The sequence below is a fragment of the Hippopotamus amphibius genome, chromosome 4 (assembly GCF_030028045.1).
Source record: "Hippopotamus amphibius kiboko isolate mHipAmp2 chromosome 4, mHipAmp2.hap2, whole genome shotgun sequence".
Classification (NCBI taxonomy): Eukaryota; Metazoa; Chordata; class Mammalia; order Artiodactyla; family Hippopotamidae; genus Hippopotamus; species Hippopotamus amphibius.
Window position 1 is genome coordinate 8,515,327 of NC_080189.1, and position 20,895 is coordinate 8,536,221.

The 20,895-nt window shown below is 37.1% G+C and overlaps 1 protein-coding gene across 1 annotated transcript in view; it reads right to left on the reverse strand.

Moving 5' to 3' along the window:
* CNTNAP2 (contactin associated protein 2) overlaps nt 1–20,895 on the reverse strand; it is a 2,049,865-nt gene that overhangs the window by 783,101 nt on the left and 1,245,869 nt on the right. Inside the window, exon 11 of the mRNA XM_057731238.1 lies at nt 16,230–16,336. Within this exon, the coding sequence (XP_057587221.1) occupies nt 16,230–16,336 (107 nt within the window). The remainder of the gene's footprint in view (nt 1–16,229; nt 16,337–20,895) is intronic.

Consider the following 20,895-nt stretch of genomic DNA (forward strand, 5'->3'; position numbering starts at 1 on the left):
ACATTGCCTTAGCTCAGAACTGGTTAAGTCCCACACTATCTGCCAAGTTGTTTCCCTCAGTCTGCTGAAATAATGAGAGATGCTTCAGCCAGTTCTCATGAGGCTTCTTCTTGACACAGGTGGAAGGAACAATGACACATCCTCATTACAAGGTCTGATCCAGACCCCTCTGACTCTGATCTTTCTGGACCTGCAAAAGATCCATTTGTTAACTCAGATTTTCTCATAAAGGCAAGACAGGGAAGAAGTGACAATGATTCTGACACAAAAAAGCTTTTACTGAGTGTTAGTTTTATTTCTTTTATGACCTACAACTCTACAGGCTACAAAATACTTTGCACTAGCTGGAACTACAGTGTTTTAAGGTCACTTGTTTGGTAATCTATAGTGTTACCTAAAAAGAAGCTGGAAAAGAGAAAAAGTAAAATTAAGGAAATGGGTACGTTTATTCTACTTAAATAAATCTCTTTGCTCTTTTGCATTGTCTCTGTCCCTTACATCCTTCCAGACTTACAACTAAGTGGTGGTAATTGCTGGAAATAGCCACGAATTTTACAGAATAATTGGCTCTCTTTTTAAGACACACATTTTATTGTGTACAGTACATGGTGTAGCCATAAAGTATAAAATAGATTTTTGCATCTTGCTTTTGGAAATCATTCTCATTATTTTTTGTCACATGTGGTGTATATGTGTGAGTGTGGTAACATTTTATAGTTTGAAGGTTCTTTATAGTTTTTAGAAGTTACAAAATAATAGAATTAATTGCTTTGAATTTAGTCATTTTGCACTGGGCAAATATTGATTTCTTTCCTAACACCTTTAATTTCTAATGGAGCTTGAAATTAACTTTGGATTTTAATTCTGTTTTATTCTGGGTCTGTACATCAGAGCCATTAATAACGTCAGGAAGAGTGCTGAGAGAACTGTTTCTGAGCCAGGAGCCCCCAGTGAGCTTTGCAGCATTTGGGTCTCTGTCCTTTACAGAGAGGAGGAAAGTCTGTGTGGGAATGGATATCGCAATAGGATTTTATGGAGTCAGAAAAGGTAGCCTGTAAAAAGTCAGCCTCTGATCTCTTGCTGAAGTTTGCATCATCGTGCGTGTACATGTGCATATTTAATCAGATCTGAAACGGTCAGGGCCGCAAAGAACAGATTCCACTAACCAAAAATGCCTGGAAAATGGCCCTTTCCAATTCATAAGGTAATAATTTACCTATTATATATGTATATGATATATGCACATGTATTTATACTAATATAAACACATCACAAACTACAAACTTTAAAATAATTTGAATTCAGTCTTTCCTTGAGGTTTCAAAATGTTTTTACATGATTTTATATAGTCTTTATTAACTCGGGCGATTATAATAAATTAGTGCTGAGACTCTCGGAGGCCTCTGTGCTCATACAAACCAACATGCATGTGAGCCCCTGCCTCTCTCAGAGCTTCCCTAACTCGCTTCGACAGCAGCTGCCACCAGGCTGATGAACGTCAGTGGAGACTAACGTCAGGAACTGTGGGATGGGACTCCTCTAACCACATCTTCCAGTGTAAAATCAACTTTTCAAGACCGCTTCTCAAAACAGTCTCTATGTTCTAGGTATTTTAAATGCTCTGAAAGTTGAAAAATCTTTGCCAGAAAGAATGCAGTCCGGCAAAATACAGGTTTCACAAAATAGACAGTGAGGGTTTGAAATCTTGACTCTGCCATGTACTTTGAACCTGAGTTTTTCATCTGTAAAATGGAATAAAAATATATTCCTTACATGAACTTTTGAAGATTACATGAGGTAGTATGTGTAAAGTCCAACACTTAACACACTTTCCTCTCTGTTCCCACCAATTTTCTTTCAACCCACAGTATACACTGAAAATTAAAAATTCAACCAGCTTAAACAAACTACTAGTTTTCACAAAAAACATGGAAATAGTTGGCCTATGCCCACACAATTTACATTCTGGGGGAAAAATTATGAACAAACATTTGGAAAAAAGTGTACAAATAGCAGAAAAATCATATAGATAATTGCTATTGAAAAATAAGAAAAAAGGCAGAAATTTATTTTAGCTTGAGTGATCAGAGAAAATTTCACGAAATGGAAAGAGACTGTGAGCTGGATCCCACAGAGCATGAATGTGGTGAAAGTGGGAAGAAGGACATTTGGGAATGGACTTGGGAGGAGAGTGTAAGCAAATAAAAGGAGGTAAGAAAGCACGAGGGGTTGCACGGCACCACGTATAGGGATGGACCTGAGTGAGCAGAGTGTAGAGGGTTGAACGGTGTCCAGCAAAAATGCACGTCCACCAAGAAACTCGGATTGAGATTGTATTTGGAAAGGAGGTCTTTGTAGATGTAATTTAGTTAAGATGAATCATACTGGATTCGTACAGGCCCTAAATCCAATGACTGATGTCTTCCTAAGAGGAACGGGAAGGAGATTCAGACACAAACACTGGGGCAATGGGAGGAAGGCCATGAGAAGATAGAGGTAGAGGCTGGATGATAAAAGCCAAGAAACGCCGACAACTGCTTGACAACCACCAAAAACCAGGAAGACGCAAGCCGGTATTCTTCCCCGGAGCATGACCCTGCTGGTACCTTGATTTCAGTCTTCCAGAATGGTGAGAGAACAAAGATCTGTTGTTTTAAGCCACCAAGTCCATGGTCCTTTGTTAAGGCATCCCTGGGACCATGATACACGTAATATCCAATCTCTTATAAGGAAAAGGATAAAAAGTATCCTTCCTTCATCTTGGTCTCTGACACCTTTCTGATCATGGATAAAGTAGAGGCTTTGCCTCATGTGTAGTTCACTATAAGATTTAAGATGGATTCAGTTCTGTTGATAATGCAGCCTCCTTTTCATGCTATTTTCTATTGAACATTATCTGGCATAAAGACAGTATTATGGACCAAATACCAAGAACATTACGAAATGAAAAGAAAGTTGGTCTCTTACTGAGAAACAAAAGGTATTTTATTATAAGAAGCTGTATCCAGCAGAGAGATCCTGCATCGAGCAGGCAGAGCCTGAGAGTATGTTCAGAGCCTGATAAACGTTATCTTCGTAGTCGTTTGAGAGGTACACTATACATGTGTGTGCATGTGCACATGTAGACACAAGCACCATTCAGTTGCTCTAACACTTATTTAATACTTACCAGGTTCTGAGCAATGAGTTAGGCACTTGTGTCTGGATGGAAATGACATGCTCAGTGCCCCCAAGGAGGTCACAGTGGCTTGTGAGAGAGCTTATTTCAATGCAAGGCGTTACTGATGACACAGGTAGGGCTGGTGTGTAGTATGCTTCAGTAAGTGTGTAGTATTTGATTTGATTTCTATTTGAGATCTATCTAGTATCAGAGCTGTCAAGGTGTTTATCTTTTGTATTGTAGATGATTTGTAAGAAACCTGACTGGTCTATTTTTGCATTAACAGTTTTAATGTAAAAATGTCTGTGCTTTTGTCTTTAGTAAGTTTTAATACCTGATTGGTAACCTCATTATTTCTTATGAATAAATGTCCGTCTTCATAAAAGAGAAAAGAGTAAATGCTGTCATAGATTATAGAGCCTGTAATTCACACCCCAACTTTATCCATAAACTACCCCAAAAGAAGAATTATGTAAGCAGTCACTCCTGCTTACTGCCATTTTTTTTTTTTTTTAATTTTGGTGTTGTTTTTGTGTTTATTTTTAAACCTTGTTCTGGTTTTTTTGAAGAAAAATACTATTCTTTTGACTTCACTTTCAAAATGCTTTTTGGCCCTAAGTGTATATTTAAACCTAAGGCAGGAAGTAACTTACTTTAAAAATAAATTCCTACTTCTTTTAAACTGCATTTACATGATCTATAGGGCTGCCTGAAATATGCACACAGCCTCATCTCCATCCACAGATCACACTGTAGAAAGCAAGGGAGCTGGAAACTCTAGTGCCATCAGCCTTGCCATTCAAAGGTTAAACACTCATCCTTCCCTCTCCATCCACTCTCACAGCCTCCCTCCACATTCCCTCCCCCAGCATCCCCTGCTTAAAGTCTTCCTCTTTTAGTTGAAAGGCAGCAGGTAGCCACACACTGGGGAAGAGAATTGGGACAAAATTCAGGAAATCAGGGTGGTTGCATACTTCTTGATAAGAAGACTGTAGAAGGCAGCATATCAGGGCATCTACTTTGTTTTTTTAGGCATAGCCTCTAATCTTAATACACTATGACACTGATAAATATTTCAAAATATCTGCTAAACTACCCCCTCTCAAACTTTGCATGTTTACTCTTAATTTTTTAAGTCAATTGACAACAAGCTCATCTTCCCAACCATCAAAGCTCTGTTTATTGTACTTTTGAAAAGCAAAAGTTACTCAAGATGCAAGTATGATTCTTCACTGGGCTCCTCATTTTAAAAAGCACAATGTAGACACAATTTTCTTAAACTAATCAATAGAAAGACTGCTGGAATCTAAATGATCCCAGCATGAAAATTACAGTTTGTGCAGATTAAATTTGTTTTTTTTTTTTTTTGATTACCACATGTGAAATTTATGTTAGTCAAGTGTCAATGTGAACTCATTCCCTAAGAAACCACATGTTGTAGAATTTAAGGCCTGGTATTCATTTATTTCATCTTAAGATAGGTGGTACGTGAGAAGCACAGAGTGAGATAAGTAGGAAAAAGAAGTACCAGTCTGAATGAAAACTGAAATCCTAATTGAGAGTCCCTTAGAATTTTTTATATAGTAAATAAATTACTGGGTTTTAAAGAAATATGCTTTTACTATGTATAAGGTCTTTCAAAATCTAATCTGTATATATAAGGAATGGGAGAAATGTTGTCTATTAATAAACTTTCTTCTGTGATTGCTAATAGCAAGTCAAATGCTCCTCAATAAATTTGTTATCCATATTATTTCTGCCCTATGAATCATTCTGTATCATTATTTTTTATTTCTAAGCTACATGTTAGCCCAAAAACCTAGTTCAGGCTGTTGAAATAAAGCTTAGTGGAAATGACAATTTTCACCGGAGCTGTGGCAAATGGTACTGCGGCAAAGCAAAAGTTGCAGGACAGGGTTGATGCCACATTTTATCTGGTGATAGTGGAAAGCATGTCCTAAGCAGCGGATTCAGTGTTGATGAGAAGAGGAGGATTTGTTCTGTGTCACTGCACTTCTGTCGCCCATCACTGAGCCTGCTTCCTTTCCCATTCCCCGTTTCACTTCAGCACCCTTTGGACAACTGGTCTTGTGGCTAATCAGCTACATGGCCACCTGAGAAGAGATTTTCTATAACAGCTCAGGCTTTCCCAGTAGGTGTCCCAATCATAGAGTAGGAGATGCTCTCATTGATAACTAGGAAGCAAGTGTCGCCACCTGGAGTTTCCTACCTGCCTTCCTCAAGGCATCTAAGTGTAACTCTAGTACTTCTCCCAGCACTGCTATATCATGAGACAGCAAGACAGTCTCTATTACTGATCATTTCTCCCCCGTAGAAGTTCAGGATACCTTCTTCTCTCTCACATAGCTTAGGTCAGCTTGATTTAAAGAATTATACAGAGGAAAAAATAATCCTTTTGGACAATGAATTAACCAAGCTTGTTCCGTTCACCTTGCTCCAGGTACTGTAGGAACTTTTAGAAGAATCAATCTGGCCCCCCAAAATTCAGGCTTATTCACTCAAGGAGTCTATATCTATGTCACTGAAACCACAAGGGACCCTTAATAGGCTAGCATTTTCTGAGTAGGAATATATTTTCCACTGAATATTTGAATGTTCTCTAAGTGGGACAAACTCATCAACAGATGGCCATGCAGTGGAAAACACACATAGTGTTTTCTAGAGCTCTGAATTCCGTTGCAGGAAAATGGATGGAAAGAATTTCTCTTTCCACAGCCGAACTCTTAGAGGTGTTTCTTTATCCAGTCTAATTGGATGGCTTCACTTAGCCATTTACAGCACAGAGAACATCGATCACATAACTTGCGAGTAAGACGTGTTTAATTGATGTCTCAACAGGCTTGGGTAATGGAAAAGAGTATTATTAGGACATTTTGATGCCTGCTAATGAGTAATGACAGCAATTTTGTAGGTGTCAACATCATCTGGCACTTGGTGCTGGCATCTGTGATGGCAAGAAATCTCTTTCAAGAGTAGGGTTGGCATATTATGCAGACTAGAACTACCATGGCAGTTCTGGAACAAAATTACATGGTGAGACTAAGGAACTTCAAGTCATTAGATCTTTCCCTTGCTTTACTTGAAAATAAGACAATATTTTAAAGGCAAATTCAAATACATTTAGAATATTTCACTTTTACTTGGCTAAGATAAAAGATTTTCAGATAGAACATTTTACTAGAATTTGGAAGCAGTCAGATGTGAGAATACCCAAAAAGTGAACCAGCAAAATTTTCTTGGAAACTGCTGCACTTTCCACGGGAAATTTTTGCTTTTAATGAAATTAGTCATTTACAATAAATATAATAGAAGAACATTATTTGCGTGGATGGACATTTTCATTCCAGATCCCAATAATCTCAACTACACTGTTCTCAACACTCTTTTGCCAGGAGGGCGTAGAAAGGAGGAAGAAAAGCAGAAAGCAACAATAGGAAAAGAGATGGAGAGAGTTCTTTGTTCACTACCGTTATGTAAAGATAGAAACAGGAACCCCATAATGCATTCTTCAGATTTTCATCCTATGAGTGTTAAAAATAAAATCACGATTGGGACTAGCATATATACGCTACCATGTACAAAACAGATAACTAATGAGAACCTACTGTATAACACAGGGAACTCTATTCAATGCTCTGTGCTGACCTAAATGGGAAGGAAATCTAAAAAAGAATGAATGTATGTATATGTATGACTGATTCACTTTACTGTACAGCAAGAAACTAACACAACAATGTAAAACAACTATATATCAATAAAAATTAATAATAAAAAAAATCAGGAGATTCATTATTGAGTGGTTTTTTCATAGTCTGGCAAACAAAGCCAGGTGTCTTGAATTTAAGGAGTATAAATTTGACACACCTGGGTCACAGCTGGAGTAGCTCCTGAAGGAAGAAAGCTTCTCATACTTTAGATTTAGGTTAACAATCGCAAAGTAAAATCTTAAAATTAGTTTTGAATCCCAAGACTAATTATTCATCGGTTCTTGCCTAACATTATATTATGTCCTAAACAGCTGAGGCAAACTTTAGTAATGCAAAAACATTACTGTCACTTTCAGTACAAAAAAGTTGACCATTGAAGTGACACCACATAATCCAATGGTTCTTCATAAATGCTCTCCAAACACTGTTCAGTAGTCTTAAGAGTTCTCTTAATTCAAAGATCATTATAAGCCAACAGTCAGTTAGGAAGACTTTAAGATCATTTAAGGATGGACTTGGTGAGGAAAACCCAACTCTTTTCTTCCAAAGAATAAAAGTAAATTTGTTTCATGGTAAAAATGAGTGGTGAAGAATCACATCTGAAGTCATACTTTGGAAATAAGGCATTGAAAGACCACTGTCCTCTGGCCGTCTCAACCCACCTACTTCACTCCACATCCTGCTGCCCCTTTGACCAGTCTCTTCACAGTATTACACCTGTAACCATAGCTCTCATCTCTGGAGAATCACCTGTGTTGATTATAACTGTTGATGACATTTTACACATTATCTGTACCCTTCACAACAATACTGGTAGGAGATACTATTATTCTTCTTTTATTAACAATGAAATAAGGCAATGATATTCTGGTAAACCAGTTTTATTTAAAAAAAAAAAGTCTGGATTTGTAGGGTTTGTCAGTTTCCATGGGGTAAAATCTCCCACTATACCTGGTTCAAGCTACCAAGCTTTAAAAACCAGCTCACAAAGTTCCCGAATACTTAACAATCCTGGCTAAAACACACCACTCAAACAGGATGGTGCTAATCAGGGAGATTTAGCAACTTTCCTAGGATCCTATGACATGTAAAAACCTAAGTGAGCATTCCCCTTAAGGTCTGAGGACTCCAAAGCTGGGTCTCCTCACTAGCACAGTCCATGTTTATTTCTGCCTTTGGACTCCGCCAGTCCCAATCTATATTCCCAACCAAACAAGGAATATAGCCAGGGTTCAGTTCCTCCTTGAACCTTTCCCAACCATCTTGGTTTGCACTGTTCTCTCTCTCAAATTATGATGTATGCACAGTAGCCTTTACACCAGTTTGGCACATAAACATCTGTTACCTTCTACTAATACATTAATGTTTCCTGTCTATTTGTCCTGCTTCCTTTTTTCACTACTTTATCTACTTCATAAAGAAGCGGGCTCTTGCCTGTATTTTTGTATCCAAGTGGTGTGCTGCATGCAAACTAGACATGATATTACTGACTGAATTGAAACTGTCTATGAATTAGAGATACTCCTATACACCAAGTTGGTAAAGCTGAAGACTTGCAATAGAAGCACGGTGACTAATGTCAATATGAAAGCAAAAAAAAGTTTGATTTGGGAGATGTCAAATGGATCAAAGGAGAGACACACACTCTTTTTAACTTTACTTCTCCTTTCTTGTGTTTTGAGTGGATATAAACATCTCAGAAGTTCTCCTCATCTTTGAGTTAAATAGCCCTCCTTCCCTCTATCTTCTTCCCCCTAACGGAACTTGGCAAAGGTGCAGAGGTGGGTGTTTTCTATCCCTTTTTCTCCTCACTCTGAACCTTGGATGAGACAGTCACAGCGGAGTTGAATGAATAATGTCAACTCCCTCAAGACCTGGCTCTGGCATTTAATCACCTCTGAGAAGTTCACAGGATTACAGCTCCTCTGTTTCTAGAGCAGTCTGCTTTTCAATATGCATTTGCAGATCAACTTTTTGCAAAGGCTCTTTATTCAAAGAGAAAGATATATTTTTGAAACTACTGAGTCTTTGTAAAACTGAAATTAAATCCTTTCTTTCTATGTTTAATCTTAGCCATCTTTCCAAAGCAAGGCATGAAAGAGGGGATTAATTTGAAATTTGGGCTGCCTTAGAAATGTAAAGGTCCTTGGGCTGTGTTTCTCCAAATGACCTGCACTATTTTAATCCAATGTAATTTATTTGGTTGTAGCTGAAAGAGAGAATGGCCTCTAAATCCCCTTCCTACCTTTCTACATGGGTAGCACTGCCCACTAGTCTCCACCTTACTTTATCTACAGAGGCCAAGTGAGAATGTGAGAAAAGGAGATGCTGGGTTGACTGCTTCTTTTCCTAATAAGTGTGATTCCAGGGAGTGACACCACTTGTCATTTTTCTTCTTTCCCCAAATGCTCCAGCTCTGGTGAGACAGTGAGCTTCTCAGCTAGAGAATACACACAACCAAGCACGAGCTTGCTAATATCGTAACTGCACATATTCTATTGACAACTGCTTTCTCTACCCAGCATCATGCTGAAGCTGCACCCTCCTCACCCTGATTTCTCCCTGCCCATCTGATAAGACAAAAACCAGAAAAATAAACAAGTAAATAATCTGATAATAACCTCTGAAAAAGATGAAACGATTGCTTAAAACCATGAAGAATTTGTGATGTAACATTAATTTCCCATATAATTACATTTATACATATTTCGTAAATGTGAAAATTACCAACCTAGACTGTAAAACGTAAGCACATGGCACAATTTACCCTCAGCTCACAGTCCCAATAAATCAGGATATGAAAATGAATTAAGATGATAAGGACTTTTATTTTTAATGAAACTATGCACTTCTTTGGAGGTGGCTGTTTATCATTCTATTCTAGTATCCCTGCCTTCTTTCATTCTCTTCTCAACACCTGTGTTATATGCAGGACAGAGTCAGCTCTCAATATACTGAAAGAATAAATAAAAAGTGAATAAATGATGGTGGGAATATAGAACCTTGGTGTCCCATGGTCCTATAGTTGTGCCCCATAGTCACTCTTTAATGATAGGGACACACTGAGCATCTGAAGTAGGTCATGGTGTAGGAATGGAATGGGAGGATGAGAGGAATGTAAAATTGGAAGAATTTGGTAATTGTTCACTTGATAACAAAGAGGCACATTCTGGCTACTTAATACCATGTCTAGATTAGAAAGAGCAGATTCACCCTGTGCATATAAATCACCTTGGGTAGCCATTATATTTGCTAATAAAGCCTTTTATCTTTTCAGTGAGTATTGGCTTAAATATTTAGACACGCTCTGATCTTTTCTTTGAGAATCAACTACATCAGTACTCAGTATCCTTAAACTACTTATAAGCAGAGAAAAATCTGGCTGGCTGTTTTTTTAGACTTAGTCTTATAGTAAAAGTTACAACAAGATCTAGGATGCTTTCTATATTTACAAAGCACTTTAAAAGGCAATATTTCATTGAATATCCCAGAGGAAACTTAAGTTCAAAGAGGTTAAAGTGATTGTCCAAAGCACAAAGGCAAGACAGCACAGATGGGGAAATAAAAGGAAGTCAGGAGGAAGTGCATTAAACTCAATACTTGTCATTTAATTGCTATTAGTGACCTGTACATGTACTGGACGAGCTGACTTCACCCTCTAGGGGTACAGATGAAATCCACATAAATGTGCTAAGAGAGTTGGAGGAAACAGAGGATTAATAAGTACGGGAGAGAGTATTGTCCTACAACTAGGGAAGCTCAGCTGATGAAGAAATAAGGCTGGCCATATAGCCTAAGGATCTGAGGATTTGATATTAGATCATCTGATTTTAAACCCCGAGTTCTTTTCCCTGTAGTAAGAACACATAGATGATATTACATGATAAACCAAAGGATTATGTTCATCTTACTCAAGTTTTATACCGAGTTTAAAATAAACAGTAATTTTGCAATTCACTAGATAGTCAATATTTAAACACATCTACTCACATCTATATTTATCTTAGAACAGCACATACAATTAGCCAGCAAAGGAGTTGACTGCACTCTTACCTAAGATCTTTTGTTGTTGTTGCAACTTATTTTGCCACTATTACTATATAGTCTCACAAGTTACTTTAACAGATGGTGTCTTATGGCAATATTTTCCCCAAAGATTATTTGAAACGTGTAGATTCGTTTGCCAATATATTGAATCCGTCCATATGATTTCTTATAATCACGCCTCTCATGATTGTTTGTGCTGTTATGTCTATCACTGCTCCCTCTGCTTTTAATTAATGCATCTTTTATTCTCTACCCTCCTTTCCCTGTTTTCTTTTTTCCCCCTTCGGCTTTATGGTGTCTTCATAGCTTTACAACCTTCATACATTTTGATAAAGGACATTGATTTTTAAAAAGCTCTCGATGCTCCTCACGTTCTCTGCCATTTAGTCACTCTCCGATTCAGGGCATGTTCACTGAGTACATATTATATGCTGGCTGGGCTCTGGGGATAAAATGGGGGGCAGAATCTTGTACCATCTCCTCTCAGATATTACAGTCGGGTGGAGAAGACAGACATTATTAAAGAATCACAAATAATAAATGCAAAATCACAGCCATCACGAAGGCTAAGAGGAAGATATATATCTTTAAGTAAGAGGATTTGACTTAATTACAGGTTCATGGAAAGCTTCCCTAAGGAGGTGACTACTGAACTGAGATCTGAAGGATGACAAGGAATGTACCAAGCAAAGCAGAGAGGAAGGAAGTGCAAAAGTCCGTGGTCATCGCAATGGGAGGGCAGAGGAAACAGCGTAAGGGTACAGGGCACATATGGAAAACTGAAAGGAGGCCAGTGGGACTAGAGGGGAAACAGGAAGGAAAAGTATGGCCAAAAACCAGGCTAAAGACACAGTCATACCAAGTGGGACCTTGTAAGGCAATTGAACTTACAGCTGAAAGATTCCAATTCCATAAGGCCACGATTCCACCCAATGACTTTCCCCCATCTCTTTTTTGGTAGTAATGCTCAAATTCCAAGTTGTCTTCATTGGTGTCTAAGTTTGTGGTAGTTCCAAATGGATGGAGGGACCATATTTCCCTGTGCCAATAAATCTAGGCTTTTATGCCCTAGGTTAGTGTGACTTTCAGCAGGTAGGAATAATTTCTTTTTAAAAATATATGCTTTGAATTAAGTTACTTACAGGTATAATGGATTATAAATAACAAGATGTGAGCTATTGAAACCCATTTACTTTTCATGCACGCAGTAATAAGGTGCAGTATAGCTTATGGTTTATAAATTTATAGACCCTGAGTCATAGTTCCAGACTATAGAAAATAGAATAGTTTCCTTTTAAATTTCAATTTTTCTTCTAAAACTGGCTAGTGAAAAATTTACTTTTGCATTTCTGTGGCAACATCAGTACCTGCTTCTTCTTAGTATTTCAGAATTCAGAAATCACATAATTTTAAAACTGAAAGAGATCTCCATAGGTCATCTAGTTTACCTCCTCCTCCTTCCTCTGGAAACAGTCATGTCTATATATCTGGGCAAGATGAAAGTCTCTCCTTTAATAAAAAGTTACCTGGGAAAATAGTTTCTCTCAGAATGAAGATCTGGCATCTAGTAATTCTTACAGAGTTCTACCCCAAAACATTGCTTGTATTTGTCAAATATCCTCTTGCACTTGTGAAAATAGCCAAAAGGTTTCATATTAGTGAGGATACCCTGGGGATTTTTAGGGCACTTCCACATAGGGGACTAATAGTGTATGTAAGAATGACTGAGGTCAAAGATAGACCCCGGCAGCATTAGAAAAATTATCTGCTAAGCCCGGAGATACGGGATAGGTTTTTAAATTAACTTACGTAAACTAGAGCCATACTTATGAAGTGTAAAGAACATATGTGAACAAAATGAAATGATAATTAGATCATGAACAGTATTTGAGGTATTGGAACACAAGCTTGGAGATCTACTGAAAAGGGTCTATCTAGCACAACTAAGAGAAAAAGACTGTAGCTAGAAACATGAAGTTTTGCTCAAAATAAAGACAAATTCTTACACTTTTGGGAGAGTGAAGTAGGAATAAGTCAACATAACAAAGCAAATAAACGATTTAACAGGATCATTCTACTCTCTACCTTGGTCATGATTTTATGTTTTGATATGCTACTAGTCAGTTCTTAGAAATTGATTGAGATTGGAATACCAGCATAAGGAAATTTTAAAGGTATGAAACTACAACAATGTAATGTATTTGCATTTTGTCACAAACTAGCCTCTTTAGTTTTTGAACAGGAAACACTGTCTCTCCCATTCTTGGGATCTATGGCTTTCCCTGTGGGATTTCCTCTCCCGAAGGATGACATCCTGATTCCTCCGGGGAGTGGTTTGTAAATGACAATCCTCTGAGCCCTGCATAGAATTTATTTGAAAATAAATTCCTCATGTATAAGCAACAAATAAACAAACAGACAGGCCTGGGACATACCCGGATCACTTTTAATGTTCTTCAATTCTTCCGAAAAAACAAAGTCCTATTGAAACCCATCATTCACTCCAAGCCCAAATCTGCCATGGAAACAATAGCAGACAACGAACGGCAGCATGAAAGTAAGTGACAAATTGTGTGATATGGACAACTGTTAGTATAGAAATTCAGAGCAAAGGGATGATTGTGCTGAATGGGATGAAATGGCAATAATTTATTGAGTACTAACATATGCTAAAGTCCTTCTCAGTGTTCTCCACAAATCATCTCATTTAATCTCACAATGGCTTTATGAGGTGGTGCTGTTACTAATCTCATTTCACAAAGGAGAAAACTGAAGCTCAAAGGGTTTTAGTACCCATAGTTACAAGTAAGTCGATCCAAGTTCAAACTCAGGCAGTGTGACCTGTCACAGAAGGGCTTCAAGCCTCGATCTTGGACTACAACCCCCAGCTTGGACGATCACGAGTTACCCAAGAAATAGCCTTCTCATCCTGGCCAAGCCTGGACCAGGGTAGGAAATGTGTTAAATAGTTAGCAGCCTAATTATAATGTTTGAAGCTCTCCTAAACATTTAGTTCTACTAAACTTTAGACTTTAGTTAACTGCTTTTTACCTTTTTAAACTAGTACTATTTTAAAATTACCATAGTTCCTTTTCAAAAGGGGTACTTGGACTTTCACAGGAAATAATGGGGTGAAAATTTAATAACACTAACAAAGTTCAAAACCACAGACCACAGAATAAGCAAAAGTCTAAGCTCCTTGGCTTTCAGAACTGTAAGAGACCTCAGGAGCCACGTAGTCGACAGAGGAATCAAGGGCATCCAAGAAAAGAGGATGACTTCCTGCGAGCCACCCAGCATGGTGACCTCACAGCCAGCATCAGAAGCCCATGCAGTCACTGACTATGCAAGAATACCAAATGGTTCATTCTGTATCAAACCAAACGGCTTACATTATATAATTTTCACAGTATTATGTGCTGGGCCAGACCCTCCCAATTTTTAACTAATTCATGGGAGTAACTAAGAGATATATCAAGTCTTTTAGCTTATTCGGAAGCATGTGCCCTTCTACAACCTACAAGATAAAATTTTCACAACAAAATTGTGTCTACTCAACCCTTTTTTGAATTATCCACTATAGTCTTCTAACCTCTATTTATGCACATATGTGATTTTCAACAGTTTGGCCTTATTTAGGGAAGACAAAAAGCGATTAGGCTTTCATTGTTAAAATGAATGATTCTATATTCACACACACAAAAATTAAGTGAAGGATGAGTAGAATAAGCAGCAGGGACGAGATAATTTCCCTCTTTTACATTTATAACTTCCAAGAGCCAAATCTAACCACACTTAGGACATTTCTAATACTTGGAGTTGTTAACTCTTAAAAAACAAATAAACAAACAAATCCCCCCCCCAAAAAAAAAACCCAAAATATCCTCAACTATTTAACCACTGGCATATATTTTAATTTTTTTAATTTTAATATGTTTAAATATGTTTTTTCTTTGCTGATGTGATTAGAAGGGTACAATTTTAGTCATAACTCCTTAATTCTAATTAATTTCAATATCAATCATTTTTGTTCTTTATCCATTAAAATACATTTTTACATACCCATTTATAAATACTGTAGAATGATGAATCTACTGTCTGTTTTAACTCTCTTTCATATCTTCCTATTAATTTCAATTTTTAGGAGTATTTTTTCTCCCTTATTTTTTTTAAACTACCATCCTAAACAAATTAATAAGTGCAATACAATAAATTACAAATATTTCTTTCTTAGTTGAGTTCTTACAAGATATGCTGAACACAATGCCTTATTTTACACTACTACAAATAATGATATGAAAAGGCTCAGAGAATAGTATTGCATTTTCACTGTCCCCAGAACTCTGCTCTAATAACATTTTGCTTGTTACTGTTTTCGAAAAGTGAAATGAAGAGAAACCACTCTGTATAACTAGAGGGTTTGATATTAGATTTTCATATGGAGAGAAAATTGAAGAAGATTGACTCTCTTTCCTCTTTCCGCCTTACACACAGACACACACACACAGAGTACATAACAGATAACCTTCTTCTTTCAACTATATGTTTTATGGCAAATCTGTCCTCAAAAGTGCTTTGCAAGCAGCTATGCATTATTGGAAAATTAACATTGCAATTATAAAGTTAATATTCACTTCAATAATCTTTGAATTACAAAAATATAATTTTTATTTAACTTTTCAGGGTAAAGCTATTATGTAAAACAAGGCATATCTGTGTTTTAAAAGACATTTTTGCGTGCTACTTTTTATTTTTTAATATTTAAAAAAATTGCCTTCTTGCATTTTTATTTTACATATACAACTTCAAGGGTCTTTATTCCACTTTCCAGCTCATTTTTCTGATCTAAAAAATGTGGCCAAATAGTTGTGAAAGAGTGTGAGACAACTATCGTCCAGAAACTAAATGTTCAAATTACACTCTGTCTGCCTCTCTGATGAGTTGATAAATGAGGATCCAGTCAGAGACGTCACACTAACACAGTTTTCTAAACAATCTATCCAGACAGACATGGCTTAGACACATGCAGCCACATCCAAGATCAGCATTCCAATCTCAACTACGTGTTTACAGAACATTGGAAACACTGGTTCTTCATTTTGAGTCATTAAGCTTAAGAGAATATATTTTGACAACTAGAATACTATTCTAGAAAAGCAACAATGAAATCTGGGTTCTTCAAAATCAAGTGATTTACCATGTGGATTATTCAGCTTGCTGAGCTTTAAAGCATAGCTGAAGACCTGGGATTCTCACGCAATTACAAGTTTAAAGTGAGATAAATTGGCACTCACAGTTGTGGCAGGTGGCCCCACTGTATCCCGTCTCATCACAAGTGCATTTGAAGCTGTCCCACGTTTGCGAGCACTTCCCACCATGCTCACAGTGATTGGGCACACATCTGTCAGAGAAAGAGACAAACAGAAATAAACCAACAAACAAATGAGATTTATGAGTGGCCAAATTCCAAGCTGTCTGGGCAATATATCACTTCAATGCCAGGTTGCCTTACCAAGGCAATTAATCCTTGTTAGTTTAAGGAGATTAATATGATTCATGATGGAAGGTGCCAAGCGCACAAAAGATGATATATAGCAGGCTTGGTGTTTCCCATTTTTGAGTAACCAGTAGAAATTAACAAACAGTTGAGAGATTCATTTACATATCACAGATTCATTTCATTTTCCTTTTGCACAAAAACAAAGACACTAGCTAAATTTCCTGGTGAGAGACCAAACATTAGCCATCTTGTTTCCTGTTCTATCCTTTTATCAAGGCCAACAGTACCAAGTCAGAAATGGGTAATGCTGAGGTGTTTTATTTTTTTTTAGAAATTTGAGCCTCTGAAATAATGCCATGGCAGCAACAATTAGAACACACTAGCCTTATAAGAAAAGGTTTCTAAGTCTTCCTTACCCCTCCTCCTATGCCCCACTGGCTAATGAAAGCCACCTATATAAGGAAGCAGAAGGTATAATATGGAGGAAACACAGGTTCTGTGTTCAAATCTTTGTCTTATTTACTTGATTGTCAATTGTAATGATGAAAGTTAACCTTGCTGAACCTCAATTTTCTCATTTGAAAAATGGAGTAATTATCCCTATCTAATAACTGTTGGGTTGGCCAAAAAGTTCGTTTGGGTTTTTCCTTAACATCGTATGGAAAAACACGAATGAAACTTTTGGCCAACCAAATAGTTTTGAGATTAGCAGATAAAGTTCATAAAGTAAATAATTAATGGGCAAGAAATAGAGAGCCAATAAACATCAGCTATGACTACCTGAATCACAGCTTGCAGGGCACAGTTTTATAGTTTGCCTGCATCCTAGCAATAGTGAAGTTGGGCTTTGTTCTGGAAGACTCCTCTTTCAACAGCATGAATTATTTTCTTCTTATGCATTAGCATTCACAAATTAGCTTTTAATAGGAAACTCTCTAAAGCAGAAAAGTCCACCCAGATTAAAAAGGCAGAACCCCTAATAGTGGTCACAGTTTGATTGATAGAGAGCCACCCTTCAAACACAAATAATCGTAAAGCCCTGGTAGCCTCTTGCTGCCAAGTAGAATAGGACTGGGCTCAGAGATAGTATTCTCCATCCCTGTTCTCGATTTACTATCAGCCATGCCTAAAACTACCATAGCAGGGCAGAGCCCAGTCTGGCATGGAACTCTGATTATTATATAGGAATGCTGCTCCTCTACAACTCTTTGCAAACCTTTAGTCATGCAACAAACAATTATTGAGCACTGTGGGAAATAGGAGATGAATAAGATTCTATTCACTGCCTTTCAAGAGCAGAAACATGTACCACGATGTTCACTGCAGCACTATTTACAATAGCCAGGACATGGAAGCAACCTAAATGCCCATCAACAGATAAATGGATAAAGAAGATGTGGCACATATATACAATGGAATATTACTCAACCATAAAAAGGAATGAAATGGAGCTATATGTAATGAAGTGGATAAACCTAGAGTCTGTCATACAGAGTGAAGTAAGCCAGAATGAGAAAGACAAATATTGTATGCTAACTCATATACATGGAATCTAAAAAAAAAAAAAAAAAAAGAATGGTACTGATGAACCCAGTGACAGGGCAAGAATAAGGATGCAGATGCAGAGAATGGACCGGAGGACACAGGGTTGGGGAGGCGGCGGGGGAAGGGGTGAAGGGGAAGCTGGGACGAAGTGAGAGTAGCATAGACATACATACACTACCAACGGTAAAACAGATAGCTAGTGGGAAGTTGCTGTATAACAAAGGGAGATCAACTCGATGATGGGTGATGCCTTGGAGGGCTGGGATGGGGAGGGTGGGAAGGAGTCGCGGGAGGGAGGGGATATGGGGATATATGTATAAATACAGTTGATTCACTTTGGTGTACCTCAAAAGCTGGTACAAGCGTGTAAAGCAATTTTATTCCAATAAAGAGCTAAAGAAAAAAAAATCTTCTAGAAGTAATGCTTGAAAAATGCTTTGAGAAATGCTGGATTAGAACCAAGTTAAATTATTTTCCATGCCATTGCTTTTTTTTTTTTTTTTAAGAACTTTTGTTGAGATACAATTGACATACAATAAACTGTATATATTTAAAGTGTAAAAAAAAAAAAACCAAAAAACCTTCTATTTTATAACTGTGACAGATAATATCCCCCAGTATATTGTCAGTCTGCTATTTGCCTCTGACTTTGTTTACAGTGTCTTTTGCATTAAAAATTTTTTTTTTTTTACCTTTAACCTAAGTAAATCTGTCAAATTTTCACTTATGGTTCCCTGTCATCCTAGGAAAGTCTCACAGAAGTAATAAAAAAATATTTCTCCATACTTTCTTCCAATGTCTGAATAGTTTCAATTTTCATATTGGTTATTAATTCAACAGAAGTTTATTTATGACTGTGGCATGAGCAGTGAGTGCTCTATTATTTTCTTCCAAATGGAAAGCTAATTCTGCCAACATCATATTTAATAATGATGCATCCTTTCCCCATCAATTTGAACTGATAATTTCTTATGTACTAAACGTATGTTATTCTAAAAAAAAAAAGAGCTTAAGCCTAGGAGGACAGGATTGTAAGAGAAAAAAATGAGAGGAAGAACATTATGAGGGGGAAAATACAACATGAGAGCATAATGTTGGATTTTCATGAGGTCGGATGGAAAATTCACTCTACATTTAATAGACACTTATATTCCATATGAATTTGGACTTGGTGTCATCAAGGCTACAAAGATGTTTCTTCTCCAAAGACTCTATAACCTACATGGAGGTGGGGTGAGAGACCACCCCATGCAACATACAATACCAGGCAGAATTTGATCTGTCATCAAAGTGATGTGAAATGTTACGAAAATGTGGAGACCACAGTAGTTATGGGTAGACTTTAAATAAACGGCTTAATCAAGTTTAGAGCATTTCACTTGAGCCTTAAAAGGAGGAGTTGCATTTTTATAATTAAAATGTTGAAAAGTTTTCCCAGCAGAGCAAGCAAGAAAGCAAGAAGGAAGAGTTAGAACCATGATCAGGGGAAGGCTGGCCCGGGGCTGCGGGGGTCTATTGCCATAGCCCTTTCCCTCTGCAGGTGCCTAGGCGTGGGCTGCAGCGCAAGGCACTTATACCAACAGAGCTGATTCTCCAGACCACGGGAGGAAGCAATGATACAGACATCCCACAGTTACATAAAACTAAAAAACATCCTTGATAGGGATTTCAGTACTTCTACGGCTTTGTGTGGAATGTTTACTTTCTAAATTGTTATGGGTTAATAGTAGTTCAGCCTAATAGTGAAAGTAATTTACTTCAGCTCATTATATCAATTAATTCAGGGGAAGTAGTACAAAGTGTACTGAGTCTCTAAGGAAAACCAGCTTGGAATCCAAATGTGCTCTAAATAATGCACAAATGAGAAAATCCACATCAAAATGATAAAAAAAAGATTGGTGTGCACTTACACACATAAAAAGCATGTAACAGTCAAGTGAGATAACTAAATGTTTATAAAATTCAGTATTGAGAATTTCTTTAAAAGTGATCTTTAAATAGAAAATGTTAATATTTTAAATGTTTATTTCTTAATATTTATCTTTTTAAATTGACATTTTCCATATGTTAATTATTGGCATTTTAATTCTTCATAGTGAGAAAAGCTTTATTTATTATCAAGTTGATTCAAATGTAATTTCCATCCATAATATTTTGTCATTATATTAAAAAAATGTTAGAACCAGATACCAAGCAAAACAAAACATGAATTAACCTAGTTTCCCCCTTCCGAATTATTTATTTCCTCTTATACACCTATGGAACCATTTGTATATGTCCAATATACCATGATCATATTGTTTAGTAATTCTTGTTTGAGCATCTGTCTCTTCTAAACTGTGAGACTCTGCAGTGAGGAATTTTGATCTTTTGATTCTTAGCATGACAAGGCGTGTAGCTCACTCAGTAAATGCCTGTTGACAGACTGAAGGAATGGATGGACTCAGTGCTAGAAAGTTATACCAAAGAACTGAAGTAATTTCAGAGGAAATATCTCTTTTTACTGTGAGAAATATAGATTATTCCTATATATGGTTTTAGTCTTAAATCCAGACTCTTGCTCTAGTGAACTAATTATTTTAGTAGGTCATAGGAAATGTATAACTTGTTTCACAGCATGTCCTAGCTTAAAAGTTTGATTCATGTCAAAAATGAATCAAAATGACTTTGCTGCTGCAACTTGAGAACTACTTGACCAGAATCAGGAACATACAGGCGAGAAGTTGGCAGGTGTCAATTTGTTGTGATCAAAGGTGCCAGAAGAAGTGATGCATTCAATTCACTCTTTCCCGAGGTAGCCCCGGCATTAGAGACTCTTTCGGCTGGAATCATCCTTTCAGTTGTGGCAATGCTTTCTGAAATGCTTTAGAACCAAAAAGCTATATTTGGAAGTTCAAATATGTAACAATTAGTTA